This window comes from Macroventuria anomochaeta (genome assembly GCF_010093625.1).
Source record: "Macroventuria anomochaeta strain CBS 525.71 unplaced genomic scaffold BU25scaffold_12, whole genome shotgun sequence".
Lineage (NCBI taxonomy): Eukaryota > Fungi > Ascomycota > Dothideomycetes > Pleosporales > Didymellaceae > Macroventuria > Macroventuria anomochaeta.
Genome location: NW_022985373.1, coordinates 220306 through 237893, shown reverse-complemented (window position 1 = coordinate 237893; position 17588 = coordinate 220306). Strand labels below are relative to the sequence as shown.

At 53.3% G+C, this 17588-nt stretch overlaps 5 protein-coding genes across 5 annotated transcripts; 1 reads left to right on the top strand and 4 right to left on the bottom strand.

Moving 5' to 3' along the window:
* Positions 1–495: 495 nt before the first annotated feature.
* BU25DRAFT_490329 (uncharacterized protein) lies at positions 496–2292 on the bottom strand (the record flags this gene model as incomplete). The annotated part of the gene is made up of 1 exon (XM_033711489.1): positions 496–2292. The coding sequence occupies one exon, from the start codon at positions 2290–2292 to the stop codon at positions 496–498; it is 1797 nt and encodes a 598-aa protein (XP_033562880.1).
* A 395-nt stretch (positions 2293–2687) lies between these two features.
* On the bottom strand, positions 2688–6718 carry BU25DRAFT_365508 (uncharacterized protein). The gene is made up of 3 exons (XM_033703818.1): positions 6358–6718; positions 6217–6307; positions 2688–6168 (listed from the first exon to the last, which is right to left on the bottom strand). Exons 1-3 carry the CDS (start codon positions 6531–6533, stop codon positions 2851–2853), a joined length of 3585 nt encoding a protein of 1194 aa, XP_033562879.1. The 5' UTR covers positions 6534–6718; the 3' UTR covers positions 2688–2850.
* Positions 6719–7369: 651 nt separating this feature from the next.
* Positions 7370–7977, bottom strand: BU25DRAFT_338686 (uncharacterized protein; the record flags this gene model as incomplete). The annotated part of the gene is made up of 3 exons (XM_033702737.1): positions 7370–7570; positions 7623–7886; positions 7936–7977. The coding sequence occupies 3 exons, from the start codon at positions 7975–7977 to the stop codon at positions 7370–7372; spliced, it is 507 nt and encodes a 168-aa protein (XP_033562878.1).
* Positions 7978–9176: 1199 nt separating this feature from the next.
* Positions 9177–9823, bottom strand: BU25DRAFT_30355 (uncharacterized protein). The gene is made up of 2 exons (XM_033702027.1): positions 9596–9823; positions 9177–9546 (listed from the first exon to the last, which is right to left on the bottom strand). The coding sequence occupies exons 1-2, from the start codon at positions 9621–9623 to the stop codon at positions 9257–9259; spliced, it is 318 nt and encodes a 105-aa protein (XP_033562877.1). The 5' UTR covers positions 9624–9823; the 3' UTR covers positions 9177–9256.
* Positions 9824–14369: 4546 nt separating this feature from the next.
* On the top strand, positions 14370–17053 carry BU25DRAFT_430522 (PSP1 domain-containing protein; the record flags this gene model as incomplete). Its single annotated transcript, XM_033708609.1, has 3 exons — positions 14370–16240; positions 16289–16557; positions 16608–17053. 3 exons carry the CDS (start codon positions 14370–14372, stop codon positions 17051–17053), a joined length of 2586 nt encoding a protein of 861 aa, XP_033562876.1.
* Between the last annotated feature and the right edge of the window lie 535 nt (positions 17054–17588).

The window sequence follows — 17588 nt, the reverse complement described above, 5'->3', positions numbered from 1 at the left end:
TCGTTCTGCATGTTCACAGGCTCGGCATCCGAACACCGCGAGTTTGTACAACCTTAACGATCCTTCCGCGTTCCGTACGCCTACGTTCCGGCCCAGACCTTGTCGACCTTGGCATCGACGGACCGGGACTCTCGCGATCCGGAGCGATGCGCTGACAGACAAGATCTCGTAGGGGTGGCTACAGCTAGTGCTGGAGGCTTTCGGCGCAGTATGGGGATTCAGGAGAAGGTGTTGGGATGGGTCTGGAGGTAGTCATACTACGTTATTGCAATGTTTGGGATCTCATGGGGTAACTAGGAGAATATTGGGAATGGGGAGTTTCTGGTGTGCTATATGGCTGTTTGATAGCTCGAGAGTTGCATCTCTCAGAGAGAGCCGAAGTCGTGTATGCATATGGGTCCTAAAGGTGCCCTACTTACGTTGGAAACCGTTGATGTTGTATCCTTGTTATGTAATTACACCGATAAGTAACAGGAAATTTAGACAGAAGGGAAACTACTTCTCGAGTACCTCCCATTCGGCGCCCTCATCGCCAACCACCTTCTCCCAGTCCTCATCATCGCTGAGATCGACATTGTCCCACTTCCTCTCTGCATCGTGCTTGGCAAGAAGGGCCTTGTATTTCTCCCTCACGCGCATTATAGCTGTTAGGCCGCCCTCAACTTTCGCAGCCCGGAGGGTGTCCGCACGGTTCGGATCAGCACCAACTGCTTCACTTACGGCTTCTTGCTCCTTCCTCGGGCCGGATCCGGTGGTGTCATTGGAGAGTTTCGTACCCTTTGGCCCCGCGATCTGAATGGTTGGTTCACCTACAGATTCCAGGTTCTTCCGGCGCTCGGCGGCCATTGCCTCGATGAACTGGGCGGCCCCAACCTTCGACACAACTGTGTTGGATGTGACTGGGATTTTAGGGTTGACGACCTCCAATGAAGCCTTCAAAGTGCTCGGGCCGTTGAGTATCTTCGATGGGCTCTCGGAGCTACTGGCTGTGGACGCCTTCACTTCCTCCTTCGGCGCCATTGTGGACAGTGTCTCTGTGCCGTACAATGTGACCCCCTCTATCTTCATGGACTCCTCTTCCGCACGCTCGTACTCCTTCATTCTCTTATCGGCGAGCTTTTGTAACCTTTCTGCTTCCAGCTGATGTTGTCGTTCGCGATGTATCCGGGATGCGTCCGATGCACGCATAGCACGCTGGCGATCGATAAAGTCAACGAAGCGAGTGGGATCAGCACAACTGCTCTCCGGAATATCCTTTGGCTGCTTGGTCTCCACCTTGTTGGCTTTGGCCCATACAAAGAGCTTGGGGGACGGAACTTTCTTATCGGCCGACTTCTTCACCAGATTCGAAGGAGCTGAAAAGCCGTACTTGCATCCTTCTAGCTTCTCTGCAACACAGCCACACCAGTCATAGATGCAGTGTTCAACACACCACACCTTCTCCACGATTCTCCCCTGATTCTTGCTTTCATGCGTCTTCTCATCTTGGAAGGCAGCCTCCAGCTTCCTCGACGCATCTTCGACATCTGCATCTACTTTCCGCTTCTCCTGAAGTGCGGCCTTGACCTTCAGGAAGGAATTGTATTTCTGCGTATCGCCTTCCTCACTAGGCACTTGTTTGGAATTCAGCTTTCCGCTCTTTGCCTTCTGTGTCTGGCGGAACTCGGCTTGCCCTATGATAGAGGCACCAGGTAGTATAGAAACAGTATCAGTGGGAGCAGGAGGGTCCGGGCTCACCACTCTCAGTACCTTGGGTAAGGGCCGGTGGATAGTGTGCGTAAGCCCTGGTGGACGCTGATAGTACGCAGATTCCACAGGAGGAAGGGTCGGCGGTGGTGTCTTTGGCAGAACGGCAGTTCCATATCTCTCGTAGTACGGTGTTGAGACGGAGCCACGCCGTTCAGCGACAGGTGACTTCGGAAACTCCACGCCTGGACCGAAGGGGCCAGTTCTGATATTGTTCAGGCTGAAGTGCGGAACGTCTTGGAGAGATGTGTAGTGTTCTCCGGTGTTTGAAGGTAGACCCGGGCGTAGTACTGGAGAGGGCGGGTTGGCATAGAGGGAGCTTAAGCTTAATGAAGAGCCTGAGCTGTAGGACATGTTATCGTATTGGCCTCTCCTTGTGGGAGTGGTCATTCTGCAGACCTCCTCCAGGTGTCTGCGGACTTCCTCCTGGTGTCTGCGTTCCGCCTCCTGGCGTCTGCGTTCTTCAAGCTGGGGATGAACAGTGTCATAGCTACGAAGATCACTCCAGTCTTTACCCTCCCACGAGTAGTGCTTGCTGTTAGACATGGTGGCGCATATGTTGGTCTTTGGTTGTGTTGGCAGAAGTTGGCGTAGCTGTGGATGTAGTTGTGAGAAAATATGGAGGATTGTGCGTCAGGAAGTTGACGGCTTCGTGTGCGCGTAATCTATAGTATTTTTAGTGATCCCAGGGTTCAGTGTGGTCGTTCTCCTGGTCACCACCCACTTACAGCGTTGCAATCCGACGATGTTTTTGGTACAGAAGGGGGGCACCCCCTCAACTACCCATACTTTGAACCTCATCGCTACAAGCCAATGACTAATCGAAAGGCCCATGGGTAACAGCCTGGCAGAGAAGTTTAAGTTAAAGAACAAGTGAAGCCGAAAATTCTTTCATTCGAATGCCGCTTTCCATGGGAAAGTCTATGCAATAGTAACAAAACGCCATGCCATCATACGCAACCATATCGTAGGTTGATGCTGTGCTGTACTGTGCCCCAACGCCAAAAGCAAAACAACAGACACAAGTCGCAATGTGACAAGCATTACCCTCCAACGCCAACAATATCGTCGTATCTACAAGCTCTCTAGTTCATATGGTCACACTCAGTGACTCGGGCCCGCTCTCGGCGTCGGCCTTGGAGACGGATTGTATGTCCATGCCCCCTCGCGCACGAGCCTTTCCCTCGCCTCCCTTTCCTTCCTCTTCTCTTCATCTGTGACCTGATCGTGCACCCAGTAGGCGCTTGATGTCCTCTCGCGGAACCTCTTGTGCCTCTCCTTGTTCGGGAACACTTGCTCCATGTTGAGCGGCGCGATGGGGCCGAAGATAGCTTCGGGGTCCATGAGTTGTTGTGTGGAAAGCATTTCGCGCAGGTTGGGTGTGTTGACCCACGAGGGTTGCTCGAACTCATTGTCTGAGTCTTCGTCCTCGGAATCGGTCATGATCTCGGGTAGCTTGATGTCGTCGCCGTTGAGGTACTGGATAGAGGGCTGGATGGGCTTCGAGTGCGATGTCCGTGCAGAGTCAAGACCAGGAATCCTGCCCTTAGCGTACTGTGAGGGGTGTCCGGGTGTGATGGGGTTCTGTTTGAGTTGAGAGGGGCGTTTGGGTGGACGCTGGATGGTCTCGGTGTCATTCTCGAGTGCTCGTTTGGTGGGTGGACGATGGGCGTTCTCGGTATCGTTTTCGGGCGCTCGTTTGGGAGGTTTGGCTGTATTGACTGGAGGTACGCGGATCGAGTTTGCGTCCTGAACAGTCCTCAAGGTTGTAGGAGCTCGGGCAGCTGCGAGATCCGCACGAGGCTGGGGTGCTTGGGGCTTCGACTTCTCGAAGCTCGCAGTAATCTGTGGTTGGGGTCGATTTGCCTTAGGAGGCGCCTTTATTGTGTTCGGTGCTGACTTTGCTGATGACGCGACCTTATTCGCCATAGCGGTGCCAGGCCTTGAAAGTGTAGCTGCGGTTGGTTTGGAGGAAGTGGATTTTCCGAGCGTCGAAGGGCCGGTCGATTTTGTGGTCATGGGGGCCGGGCGGGCAGCTGGAGGAGGGGCCCGAGCATACTGATTCTTGATGAAGATCTTTTGCGGCTCTTGTGGTTTCGAAGGCGCGTCTTTGCTGTTCGGCTTAACAAGCTTCTTGGGCGGCCTGGCCTTCGTTGTTGGGAACGTAGGGAGCAAGCTCTTCGGCGGGGGTGGCGGTGGCATCTCATCAGCAGAATCAGTTCCTTGATCCTTCGGAGCCAAATTCAATCGCATGGGGTCAGAACGAGGCGCTGGCTTGGGTGCGGTGTTAACAGATGGAGCCGGTTTAAGACTGGTCTGAGACGACATCTGGGAGGGTGTCTTCGCAATCGCCGCCGATGCAGTCTTCTTGTGGTACGCCGCAGCCTTGAACTGCTCCTTCTCGCGCATCTCCCTGAGCTTGTCCTCGCTCTTCTGCTTCTGCAGCATCTCCTTCTCACGTGCGTCTCGTTCCTTGGCCTTCTCACGCTCGGTCGAACTGCGGGTCTTGCGTTCCTTGACTGGGCTGCTTGGCGCCTCAGCTGCCTTATCTGATTTTGTAGACTTTGCAGACTTCGTAGATTTGGCGGACTTGACAGAGTCTTTCGATGGTGACCGCATATGAGAAAAGATCGAGATTGGCCTTTCAGCTCGTTTAGGGCTGCTAGGAAGATCGTCTGACGAGACCGCAGCCTGCAATTTCGGTCGCATAGGGCTAGAAGAGAGAGCATCGAGCTTGACCTGCGCACTGGTGGTAGTAGAACCGATGAGCTTGTCCTTCGCTGCGCGAAGAGCTGAGTAGAATTTAGCCTTTGACGCACTGAGAGGGGCATCCATGTATTTCTTACCAGCTGGGGAGCCAACCGGGGTGGTCGAATCCGCAGCTGCTGAGAGATCAGGGTTGGATGTCGCTATCAGCTTGATTGGCGACGGCTTCAACTTATGCGGCGAAGAGTGAGTAGCCACAGTGTGGCTCTTGTTGATTGGAGGCCTAAGTGGGTTGGCAACGAGCGCTGCTGTCTTAGTCGGTGCTGCAATCCAGGAATCATCGTCATCCTCCTCTGCCTCTTCCCTTTCGGGTTCAGCTGGAAGAGTGGGGTACGAAGGCTCCGACTGCGATGTGTGCGCGGATGGCGCAACCTCCTTCGGCTGTGAGGCCGTAGCAGGGTACACCGAAGGCCGAGAGGATTGGGATAGGATATTCTGGCTGATTCGTTTCGGCGGTGCGTGCTGCTCAAGCATCTGGAAGCGCTCAAACAAGCGCTGTGTGGATGTCTTGTTGTGCGTCTTCGTTGTCTCCGACTCCTCGCGCTGCAACGCAGGTCGATCCTCGTCCATGTCTATAGGACCGTCATGTTGCGACTCCACTGGCTGTACGATCTGCGAAGCCCCAAGGCTCTTGCCTCCAGTGTGCCTAATCTGACTTGTTCGTCCCATGCTCTTCTTGGGAAGGATAGGCTCGCGAGCGGGCAGACAGGCGAATGTGAGACTACTCTTCCTAACTAGTGGCTTCACAGGGCTCGAGTGCTCTGATGGCGTAGGCTCCTCGTCGACCTCCATCTCATCATCAACATCGTGGTGTACTATAGTGTCATCATGTGCGACATGCTCGGGGGAAGCTGGTGGAGAGCCGGCCGGTGCGTGTGAATGATCGATTTCTGCGAGATCACAGAGCATCTTTGGCTCAGGTGTGTGGGCTCGTCGGTTCGCGGTATCGAGGGCTTCGTGTGTTTCTGCACCGATGCTGTAGGAGTCGGATACAACGCGAGGAGGCTTTGGGAAATGCGAGATGTCATGCATGTCATCGTCTTCATCCTCATCGCCTTCTGCAACATCAATGTCGTGATGTACAACGGTGCCGCGGCTTTCTGTCCGTAAATCCTCCTGGAAGTCTTCGTCAAGGAGCGCGTCGTTAAGCTCTGCTTGTTCGCGCAAATTCTCGTTCGACGCGGTTTTGCTGCCAAATGCGTCATTCGCCGAGACGAACGAGTCCTCCGGCGCATCCTTCCCCTCGACTTCTTCGTCCTCCAGATCGTGCATCGAGTATCTAAACGATTGCGTTGCTTGTGTCGTTTGGGTGCGTGGTGGTGAGAAGACGTCGTCAGCTTGTGAGCTGAAAGCTGTGCCTTGTGTCTCGAACGATGCCCATTGCGCTGGAGCAGGCTGGGGCGGTGAGCGCTCATCTGAGAACTCGTGATCGAAGCTGTCGACAGGGTTCTCTTTGCCATTGCTCGATGTTTTCAAAAAGAGCTGGCGCGCTACAGGAGTCGGTGGTTTGGGAGACTGGACGGGAGCTTCGTTCTCTGTGTCCTCGGCGATTTGGAATTTTGACTTGACTGTGCTTCTCTGGGCGATCTCCTGTAAGCTTTGCTCGGCAGGTGTTGTGCGCAGTTGCAGGTCTCCTGCAAACAGGTTTGCAAGAGGCTGTTTGCTGTCAATACACTGAGGCCGACTCAACCTTTTGATACGCACCTGTCGAGGCTCGGCAACGGTCCTCTTGCGTGTTGTGTGAGGCGTCTTGCCACGTAATTTCCCAGGTGTCTTGAATACGTCTAGGTTGTGTCTACCACGACGTCAGTGAGAGTCGTGTTTGCTGTGTGATGCGCGACATACTGCCCATCTTTGGCACAGATATCCGTCATGTGTTCGTTAAGCCACTCCAGCTCATTGCGCACAGAGAAGCCAAAATCCTCCAATTCTTGTGAGACGAGATCATTCGACTGGTGTCGCTCTTCGAGAATCCATTGCGCTGACCCAATGGCGGGTACTTTGCTACGGGCGGCCGTCATGTCGAATCTGGTAGCTGTTTGTGCGGCGGCAACAGGGTCGGACAATCGAAGGCGAAGAACACGCGTCGCAAAGGGTCAAGAAGAGACAAAAAGTACAGTAGCGGGCCTGGATTAGCTGATCATGTCGATTCGATGCTGTGTTAGTGAAAAATTACTGCGCCAAAAGCGATGCGCGCGTCGGCCGGGGATCGTAGCAGTGCAGGAGCGATGTGTGTTGTTTACGTCCGCCGTCCACATCCAAACACAATGCACGAGCCAACTCGCCAAGACCAAACCACCATCAGCCACAACAGCCTCAACACCAGTCATTTCTTTGGTAGATATCTGCTTGCTCCTGTGATGCATGAGTATGGTCATCATCACAGCAAGTTTTGTTTCAACAGGCGACTTCTTACAGGTAATTGAACGAGCATGTTTTAGTACATACGACACATACACGCGCTGCATGAAAAGCGCAGCCTGCAGTTAAAGTTCAGACAACGAGCACGATGCAAACAGCAGAAAAGAGCTGCAACAAGGATGCAGAAGACTAGGTGAAGCAGTTCGTAAATTCGTATTAATCATGGTGTACAGTATTCGCTGAGCTCGCAGAACGTCATAACCACGTCCTCTGTTTCCGGGTATTCCCAACCCAACCATCTGCATCTGCGTCTTGCGCGATCCAACATTATGTCCGTCAGCAATATAATACATATACAAGCCGTAAAGCATAGCACAGCCTAGCTGGCCTCATCTTCTTCAGGCGTTCCGCGAGAATCCGGCTGATGCTAAACATCGCTGGAATCTGTTCGCGTATTCCACGATGAATCCGAGTAGACATTGCAGGTATTGGTCTCCTAGACCTGGCTCATGGAGGGACCGCCGCGACGGATACCACCACGAACGGCACCACCCTTGCCGCTCATCGCAGAGAAGACGAGAGTAGCGACGAATGCAGCCCAGCCGAACCACAGGAAGGCAGTTGCGGTCTGAGCCTGGCGGCAGTTCTGCTCGAGGCCAGGTGAGCTGTTGGTAACACCGTTATGGAGAGTGTAGCTCTACGAATTTGTCAGACCATGCACAATGAAGCTGGCCACAAGAATGACGTACCCTGTTCGAGCAGCTGTGGGCACCGAGATACGCGGGAAGCGCGACAGCAGCGCAGAAACCGAACAGTACACTCAGTCCATCCAAAACCATATCAACGATGGGGATGGCGAACTTGTCGATAAATGCTGTAGGAAGGAAGTACAGCAGTGTGAACAACCACCATACACCGACGAACAATGTGTAATTGATGATCGAGTGTGTGCCATTAGTGGCGCGTGCAATGTTGTTGCCGGTCATGGCTGTGACAATAACAGCGCAGAGAAGCTATACAGTCGTTAGTAAAGCCTATTTTGGCTGCTCAAAATGCACATACCTGGAAGGCGCGAAGGCCCATACCCAATACTCGCGACACCATGTTGAGTTATGTGATGTGGTTGTGTTGTGCAATGAACAAAGACTCGATTGTCTTTGAGATTGATGAATGGATGCGGAGAATGGGGCTGTGTGTAAATGCAAGAGGCTGGTGTGAGGTGATCTACCGGGGGAGCTGCACTGCACATATACCCTAGCGGGAGTTGCGGCTTCCTTCGTCATCGAGGGAACGACTGGCTGGCATACGTCACTGTCAAAGCGCCAAATTTGCGCCACCCCTTCCGCATCGGGGGTTACCTGGGCGCTTGAGTCGATCACCCTTGTTCTCGAGTATCGCGAACAGCAGATGGATTCCAATGATCCACGCAGAACATGCAGTGGCTGCCGTGCATGAGTTTGAGAACTGTTCTTCGCTTCCGAGCCCCATGTTCCCCATATCTCGGTGGCTGGTGCACCTGTGGCAGGCGCGTTGTTGTGTTGACACTCAGCGACTGATGATGCAAGCTCACCCAAGGATCGGCAGCGTTAGCAGCGGCCTGAGACTGAGACCTTTATTCACATCAACACCAGCTATCTTTTCTCCGAACAAACTACTGCAAGCGCCTACGTCAGAAGCGCTATCTTACCGTTGTATGACCATTTTCCAATATTCTAGAACGTCAGCAAAGCTGAGAAATTCTGGATTTTGAATTGGATAGCGAAATGTTGGAGTCATCGAGGAGGTTGTCTCCGGATTTACGTGACTGGCCGCGGATATGAGCCCTCGGCAATTTTGGTGTCGAGCACGGTTGTGCGTGAGGCTGAAGGGTCGCCATGCGCCCATGACACTTCAGATCGTGAACACCGTCAGGGTCTGCTAGCTTCAAGCGTCATGGTGTTGTGGCGCACCTTCGCGCGTTGTGCCTCTGCTACTTTCGCCTGCTCCACTGTGCAAGCAAATTCGAGGTTTTGAGAGCATGCTTATTTGTTGTATGTCCAGCTCGTATCTGTATTGCGAAGACATGAGTCTCGGTCTAAGCGGCTTTTGAAGGCGACGCGTGAGCGACCCATCTTCGTCAAGGCATGAGGGTCGCGTCACACGTTGATCTTCGACATTGCGATAGCTGCATAACAGTCCATCTACACCCTCCCATACCAATGCGAAGGGTTTGAGGATATGCATGAAAGTCGTGTGTAAAAGAAAAGTGGAACTTCTTACCAATTACAGGTAACTCGAGACGTAGCAGTATGAGGTACAAGTACTAAACTCTTATACATGATGACAAGTAGAAAATTTGACAATGCTGTCCTACCGTGAAATATCCACCATACGATCAAAGTGATCAATGACTTCTACGTTCCAGGAGCAGATGGACTCTAAAGGTCTCATGGGAGCATCCAGGATGTGTGCTGTCGCGATAGAAAAGCTCGCATCCAGGCTCAGGCTGATTTGGTATGAACATGATCTGCTCGTCTTCAAGGCCCGCTTGCCGAAAACCTGACATGTGCACAATGCCAACGAACGCGGCTTGCACGCTTGTTGGGTTGTGTTTGTCAATCGACTCGATCCTGTCGAGAGCACGAAGGTCTAGCTGGCCATGTACAGCATATGTACGGATGTTGCGTCTGTCAACTTAAAATCTTAGTCAAAATGCATCCTTCTGTATCGAGGCTCACCGGACTTGGCAACAGCTCATCGAGTTCTCGCATTTCTCATGTTGTGTAGGCTTTATCGAGGGGAGACAGGACTACGCGTAGACGCTGGTATGTCCTGATGCCGGTAGTGCTGTATGCAAGTCCGTGGAGGCCTAGTCCGTGACACTGGGACGTGAGTCGACAGTGCTGCTACGCCAGTACCAGAGTCTTTGCTGTAGAGGGTATGTAAAGCTCGTGAACAACGTCAGAGGATTATATGAACACGTACGAGTCCGTTCTAAGGCGGAGTGCTGTCAGTCGATGGAGGCTGGCTGCTCATTACAGGAAGCGTCTGTGGTGGAGAGCAGGTGATACGTTTCTGATAAGCCAGCGGATACTGTACCAATGTGGGAGTCTGTTATCAAGGCCGTCAGTAGTGGATTTTTGGAGCGAGCCCTGTGAGCCGCAAAGAGAAAATGGTATCGCCGGGCGTGCACAATGCAAGCTACCTAATAATCCAGCATGAGGAGGGCGGCAAAGCACTGATGATGCACAATGAGGGGCTTCTACTCAAAAGCTGCGTCTCTCAGAGCTGTGAAAGACAATGGCGCTCCTGTTCGCTGTGCGTAGGACTGGCCTCTAGCTCTAGCTTAGTCGCTGCCAGGGACGTTGTGGGTCGAGCAGCATGCCATACTGCATGCCAATCACAGACTTTCGATTTGGGAGGAGTGTTTGACCCTGCGGCAAACCTGGCCACTCTGAATCTTCCGAGAGGTCTGGGTGTTCGCATGCCCAGGGGTGGTGTGGTCGTTCTTGCGGGGCTGCACTGTGGTGTTGTTGCTTAAGCTCGAAGCACCTACACCTTCCCCGTTCCCTTTCTCCCTTCTACGCTCCACAATCGATACCGCCCTCAGCAAAATTGGGACACACGTCGCTCTTGGATACGCTCTGAGCTACGCTCATCCACTACTCGAACAGTGAATCACTCTTCGATCACACTCTCTTTACCGATGATTCCTGTAGGATCACCACGCGCAGCGCGAGAGCAGACATACGACCGCCTCAATTCCCTGCCTTTCTCAAAATTTACTGCCACCGGCGGATGCACCTTAACACGAACAAGCAAGGTACCATTCCTCGGCAACGATCCTTGATAGCGGTTTGGCGCTGCCAACTTTGGTAGAGAAGCTCCTCTACTTCGACCCACGTTGAGTGCCTCTACTAAACTGACTAGTTGTCAAAAGGCTTTGACGCGTACAAGAACAGAGGGGAAGAATCTTGCGACATAGGCGCGCCTGAACTTGTTGATCGCTGGGGCGATAACATGCTGTTGGCGAGCTTGTTCGAGTTTCCGCGGACGTTTGATCGAAGCACCGACTTGAAGACAGGGGAGATCATGGCGTATACATGAGGTGCCGCTGTCATGGCACCAGCTTAGTAGCCTTTGAAGCCAAGCAAGGGTTGTAGCATGGAACAAGATCTCATCCCGAACTTTGCAACCCGTCCTGCAAGCCCGAATGGCCCTCGATCGATGGGAGAACGAACGCCTCGGCAACTACAAAGAGATAAGGTGAGATGATGCTACTGACAGGCAAACAGTAGACGAGTCTACAGTCGCTATCATACACATAGGCCATGCTCGAACAGCAACCCACTACGATTATCTTCTTCATCGCAGACTTGGAGAAGATACGAGCGAAAATGGTGTTTCGATACGGACTTTGTCGACTTAGTAGCTGGGCGTCAGCCACCCGAGCGGGCACACTGCTCACTGGAGCTGCCCGAAAAGCTTGGGTGTGGATATTGAACATCGACGCGTCTCAGGGAAATGCGGGGTTGACTCCATTCCAATCAATGAGTGATCTGCCGAGTTTCGGTTCGTAAGGACCAAGAAGGGAATTACATCCAGCAAGTATGTCGTGCTCGTGTGCCCGACTCTTGCATGCGGGCACGTTGTGACACCCAGATGATCACAAATGAAGAACTTCTCGCGAACCATCTTCAGGAGCATCGATGTGCAGTATCGTCCAGTGCTAGCTTCAGGAACCGTTCATCCTTTCGTTTGGTCACATGAAGGAGTGTCGTCGAATAAGACAACACCACAAGCTGTACGTAACGAGTTACTGGATCTTCGCGGAGCGCTGCGAACGAGGAGCGGCAACGAACAGCATCGAGAGCTAAGGTCCCTGGTGTCCGTACTAGGTTGAGCGCATGGCGCGTGACATTGTTCCTTCCATTCCAGAGTTGGCGGGCTTCCTGTTTCGATTTCCACTGCTACCACATAGGCGGGGCGGGGTCGTGAACGATGGCGCCTGAAGCGAAGGAGAACAGCGTGCAGCGATATGAAGCCTTTAAAGAGGAGGAATGTCATTCGCTGGGGCCATCAGAGCCTGGATGAGGCGAGAGAGTGGTATCATCAATTGACCTCATATATGCGAAACTCTTCGCGCCGACCGACAGTGCGGAATTGGTAACCTTCTGATGGTGAACAGGAAGACGAGGTTCTTGAGGGGTGCAGCGGGACGTGTGACAAGGGACCGATGATTCGATGCCACCTCCCTGTCCCGCGGCTTCGCTACCCCCCAACAGCGCAGCAATTTGCAGGTGTTCGCCTGAAAGACGCAGGGCTAGCCTTAGTCGGTCTGGCCGTCTCCGCATTTCGCAGCGCATCTGCCACCTAGAGCCCCTGATCCTTGAACCAGCCGTGCAAGCTCGCAGAAGCCTCAAAGGCGTTGAAAGTCTGCGTGTTTCTGACTTCTGTCCGCTCCTTTGTAACAGGTGTCTTACCCCCCAGAGATATCTCCTCATCGACCTAGAAACTTCTCTTCGTCTGTTTCCGGATCGCCACACGCTGATCGCACCACTGCTGCTCTCGACCTGTCTCCTGATCTGCCAGGGTGTCTGCCGCGACTCCGATCTCAACCGTTTCGAACCAGTGCCAAGAAGGGGACCTCCTGTCGCCAGTCTGGCCACTCTGGACGTCAATCTCGCGGGTTATATTGTCTTCCTTTATCGCTCGAGGCACAGTGCGATGATGTGCCCGCTCTAGTGGTCGCGTGTTCTTCCTTCAACCACTGGTCCGCAACAGACTGGGCAGCCTTGGGTTGAACGTGGCGCTTCCCCACATTCTCTAGCTGCGAAGCTTCCTCGCCGATCGTAGACCTGTATAATTCCATGCAGCGGCTGATGCCATAGAGTATCGTCTCGTCTTCCAAGATTCTCCGCAAGAAAAAGTAGGGATAGACTGGGCAAGTGTTTGGCGCTCGTTCGTGTACGTTTTTGAGGTATGCTGTCGCCGCCCCGGGCTCTGGCTCGTCGCCACATTGTATCGATCGAAGCTTACTGTGACCCAGTTACCTTTCAGATCGGTCTGATTCCTTAGAGGTTACAAGTGTCTTCGTGGATAGATTGTCTGGTATGTCCCTCGTAACTGTGCGTTCCAGCTGCTTGCCCCTCGCACGGTGCGGCGGTTTGGTATAGCCTTGCCTTGCAGCCTCGTCTTGCGCACGCTACGATCATGATTAGACTAGAGGTACTAACAGACATGCAGGATATACTGCCGCCCCATTTGATAGATCGTGTTGTACATCGATACCCCGCCGTTGCGTAATTTTGGTAGACGCTCTTCCGTTATCTAGGTAAGCAAAAATTCTCTCTCATCACTTCTTCTACTGTCTCAGTACCTTTCTTCCTCCTGCCGTCACAGTGTGTCCTTCTAGGTTCGTTTTAGGTGTGGAGGCGGCCGTCTGAGGAGAAGAAGAAGCTGTGCGAAGGCCGCAGCGCGGATTTCATACTGTGCGGAAACGTGCATTGTCGGTCAAAGTCCTGTCTAGGACTGCACTCGACGTACATTGGAGACCTTCTTAGGTTTCTGGCAGGACATTTCAGTATCTATTTCATGCTGTGAGATTGCGTTGGTCAGGGTTGTGGTTGGCCTGCGAAGCTGAATGCCAAAAGGGTCGAGCGCAACAGCATGGTCAAGCATAGAAAAGAGCAAGCAAAAGTCACATCCCCACGCAGCACCGCATCAGGTCGATATATGCTCTGCTATCTACTTTCCTCTTCAATTCTTTGTTCTCCTAATGTACTTTGCTAAGATGGTTCTCGAACGACAGTAATACCCCATACCCCTCCAGCGCCGACCGCTCCTGCCTCCAAATCAGCGACAAACGACACGAGTCTGCCATCTGACCGTCACCACGTCGGAGCCAGCATTGTTCTCTAGGACCCACTAGTTAGCGCGGGTTCAGCTCCTGTCTTGCTCTCCGCACGCTCTCCACACCCTTCTCTTCTTCAGCCCTCACCACCATCAAGCTGCCAGCCAGCACACCATCCACTACTACCTCTCAGTTCGCAGCAAGCATCGCTGCAACCTCCTGTAGGTAAGCGTCCCCACCTTGCAAGCCCTTTTCAGCACCTTGTAAATTCACAAACTCTCCTTGTACTCGTGAGCAACAAAGTGCCCTCTACTCCATGGTCACATGGGCTGCGAAGTGCTTGCTGGCAGCAGACGTGAGAATCAGTGGTACCTTCCTGGTTGTAGCTTACATGCTGTTGCCTATACTTACTTTACTTCATCTGTTCCTTGGCCACTTTGATACTGCTGAGGGGTCATGCTAACAGCTCGCTTCTTCAGCTTCGTTAGGCACCTATTACTTCTAGACATATCAACCTATAACAACTCCCCTACACACCTTCACCACTCTTGGCAAAGACTGCGTTGGTCAAGACCGAATTAGGTCGTTATCAAGGTATGCTCTGATCCCTCAATGGCTGCTGCATTGCGTTGCTAACATCTCAAAGTCTCAAGAAACGATCAAGATGACGTCCTCCACATATAAGGGCAATCTCTCCGTTGGAGGTTCTGCCCTTGACAAGTCCAAGCTGCAGCTTCGTAGGCCGACTCCCGATAGCGATGCTCTAGCGTCCAGCGATGACGACCGTGAGCACGTGCCCACTGTCGTTCGTCCTGCTGGGGGCTACCCCGGCGGTCGTAGGCCCTCTTCTGGTTGGCTACAGGATATCCAACCTAACCGCAAGTTCTCGTTGCCCTCAGTGTCGTTTGCTGGCTCCCAACCCACGACCCCGTCACTAGAGCTTCCGAACCAGTCTCGCCCTGGAACATCTGCGTTTCCCTGGAATACCTCCAGTTTCAGCAGTACCCAGGCCAACAGCCGTCTCAAGGAAGTCGTGCCATCGCCCACATCTGCACATTTCCCAGCTGAAAGACCATTGCCTTCGCCAGCTGCACCTGAGAGCGAAGAAGGCATTGGCTTTCTTCTTAGTCAGCAAAACCCCATCCGCAAGGCAGTGCGCTCCCAGTCCTACAGCATAGGGCAGGGCGACATCGAGAACAGCCCTGTTGGCCAGTTCTCTGCACGCGTACGCACAACAGCAGGCGTCCGTCACCGTCCTTCCAAGCCCAGTCTGCTTGGTGACTCTGGTGTCGGCTTATCTCAACTTCGCGAGGACGACATCGACGAAGTTGACTCAACAAACAGCTCTGAGCACGGCGTCCGCCTCCCACAAGGCTACTGGGAACGCGAGCAAAAGCAAGCTCTTCTCAAGCAGGCAGCCATGGAGAGCGCACGTGCGCGAAACCGTGCCACGTCTACAAGCTCGCCAGTTCACCAACACCCGCCGCCACCACAGCGTCGCAAGACCACTGCCGGCCTTCGTGGCATGTCTTATGGCGGTACCGCCGACTACGCAATCGAAGAGCACGAAGACAACGAGGTCGCCGCGCACGCCTTGCCGCCGTCGTCGTTGACTCGTCGCTTCAGCGAGCACGTCTCTATCCTGAGCCGCGAGCCCGAGCAAGAGATCATGGATAGCCCAAAAAAACAGCAGTGGGCCACCGGCAACATTCACAATCTCGGCATGGATGCGATGGGTCGCAGGCACTCCTTCGCTCACTACGGAGGCTTTAACCAGAGCATGCCTCTCTCGACTACCTTGAGCAACACCCAGGAAGAAGATGAGAGCCTAATGTCTCCTCGTCAAGCATCCCACTCACCTGAGGAGCCAGATCAGTTCGACGCCGCCGCATACTTTGCAGGCTACGGCCCCGCATCTCGCGCCATCAACGCCTCTGCGATCTCTGCCGCCCATCCAGATCCTATCGTCCCAAACACAACCATGAACACAACCAATCCTTATGCCGTCCCACCGGTCTTGGGCCGCCCTGGTAGACGCCTGTTCGTTGTTACATTCAAGTGCTCCAGGGCCGATATCTACTACCTCTATGACAACACCGGACTCGAGATCCGCCGAGGTGATCTAGTCATCGTCGAGGGTGATCGTGGTTGTGACCTTGGCCAGGTAGCACACGCAGATGTGAGCTTGGAAGATGCAAAGAAGTACAAGGCTGAGGCGAATGAAGAGCATTTCCGCTGGCTTGTCATGTTCTCTCAGTACTCGCTTGCAGGAACCCAGAACGACTCCGGCATGCTTGGTGCTCTTGCGCGTGCAAACGGTCTTTCTAACAACCCGAATCAGCCTCAGTTGAGTGGCATGATTGGCAATCAAGACCAGGATGCTAAGCCCAAGATGATCAAGCGCCTTGCTCAGCAACATGAGATCTTCGCCTTGCGCGACAAGGAGGGGTCAGAAGCTAAAGCTAAGCGCCTCGGAGCTCAAAAGGCCGCTGACCACAAGCTACCTATGGAGGTTCTCGATGCCGAATATCAAGCGTAAGTAATGCAACGTACATCACTGGCCAATGTAGCTAATGATCGCAGTGATTATCACAAGCTTACCTACTTCTACTACGCCGAGTCGTACGTGAATTTCAACGACCTTGTCACCGACCTGTTTAAGCAGTACAAGGTCCGCATCTGGATGTCCGCTGTCAACCCAGCATCAGTCGTGAACCCATCTGGCCTGATGCAGATCCCGCCACCCTCAGCCATTGGTCCTGGTGCTATTATGAACTCGGGCAACGGCAACTCTTCGTTGCCTGTTGGACCTGGCTTCGGCAATAGCAGCCACCGCTCCAATGAGCACTATGGTAAGTGTCGCTGCAAGCTGATGCAAGCAACGATAGCTAAACTCTGTTAGGTCGCGGCCGCAACAACGCTCCTCAGGCTAATTACGACGACGGTCACTACGCATTTTCTCATCAGCTTCCAGCCTACACCCCTCAAGCCGCCTATGGCATGCCTCCTTGGGCACAGGGCCAACAATATCCACAGCAGATGTACGGTGGATACGGTGCTTTCGCTGGAGGTTATCCGAACGTGACTACTAGCGGCAGCCCTATGAACTTCGGCGCTTACTACCCACCCGGCTCTACCTATGGCGCTCCATCGGCTTACAACCGCGGCTACCCAGGTGCCGGATCCTACACGCCCACTGGTGGTGCCAACTATGGTCAGCAAGCGACTTCGGGCGCGGGCAACAGCAAGTCCGGTGGCGGCTTCGCAACTCAGTCTGGTGCCTCTAACAGGGGCAACGATCCTGCCTTCCTCACCAGCATGCAGAACATGTCTCTTGCTAGCAAGTAGGCTCAGTAGGCTCGCAGGGCGTTACAGGGCGCTTAACACACTATCGACTATATATGTGCGTTTCAGCATTCGTGGTCCTACTCTTATAGACCACGGCACCGCGGCCCTCACGCGCGCATTGGTTCCTGCGAGTCTATGGATTGCTGCACAGCATACTACACGACTCTTCGATCACTGAAACTCATGTCAATGGTTTTCGGCATTAGATGGCTTCGCTCCAGCATTGGAGGACACTACGGCAGCATGGGACTGCAACTTCTTTCGAACAGGACAAACGGAGAAACTACAAAACGGCTGCACATTACTCTTGCTTTAATTTCTTCATTTCAAGATCCCCTTGCTTTCGATTTACAAGATGAAGGTGCTTTTCCCTTCGTGCACGACTAGTCATGAAGGTCTGAGGATCCTCTTTGCTTAGGTATGCTTGACCTAGGTTTTTGCTTTAACAAAATTGATAATGCTTCTGGCACAAATGTTGGTGATCATGTGCGTGATTCTTACTCAATATGATGTCAATATCCCTGTACATCACGGT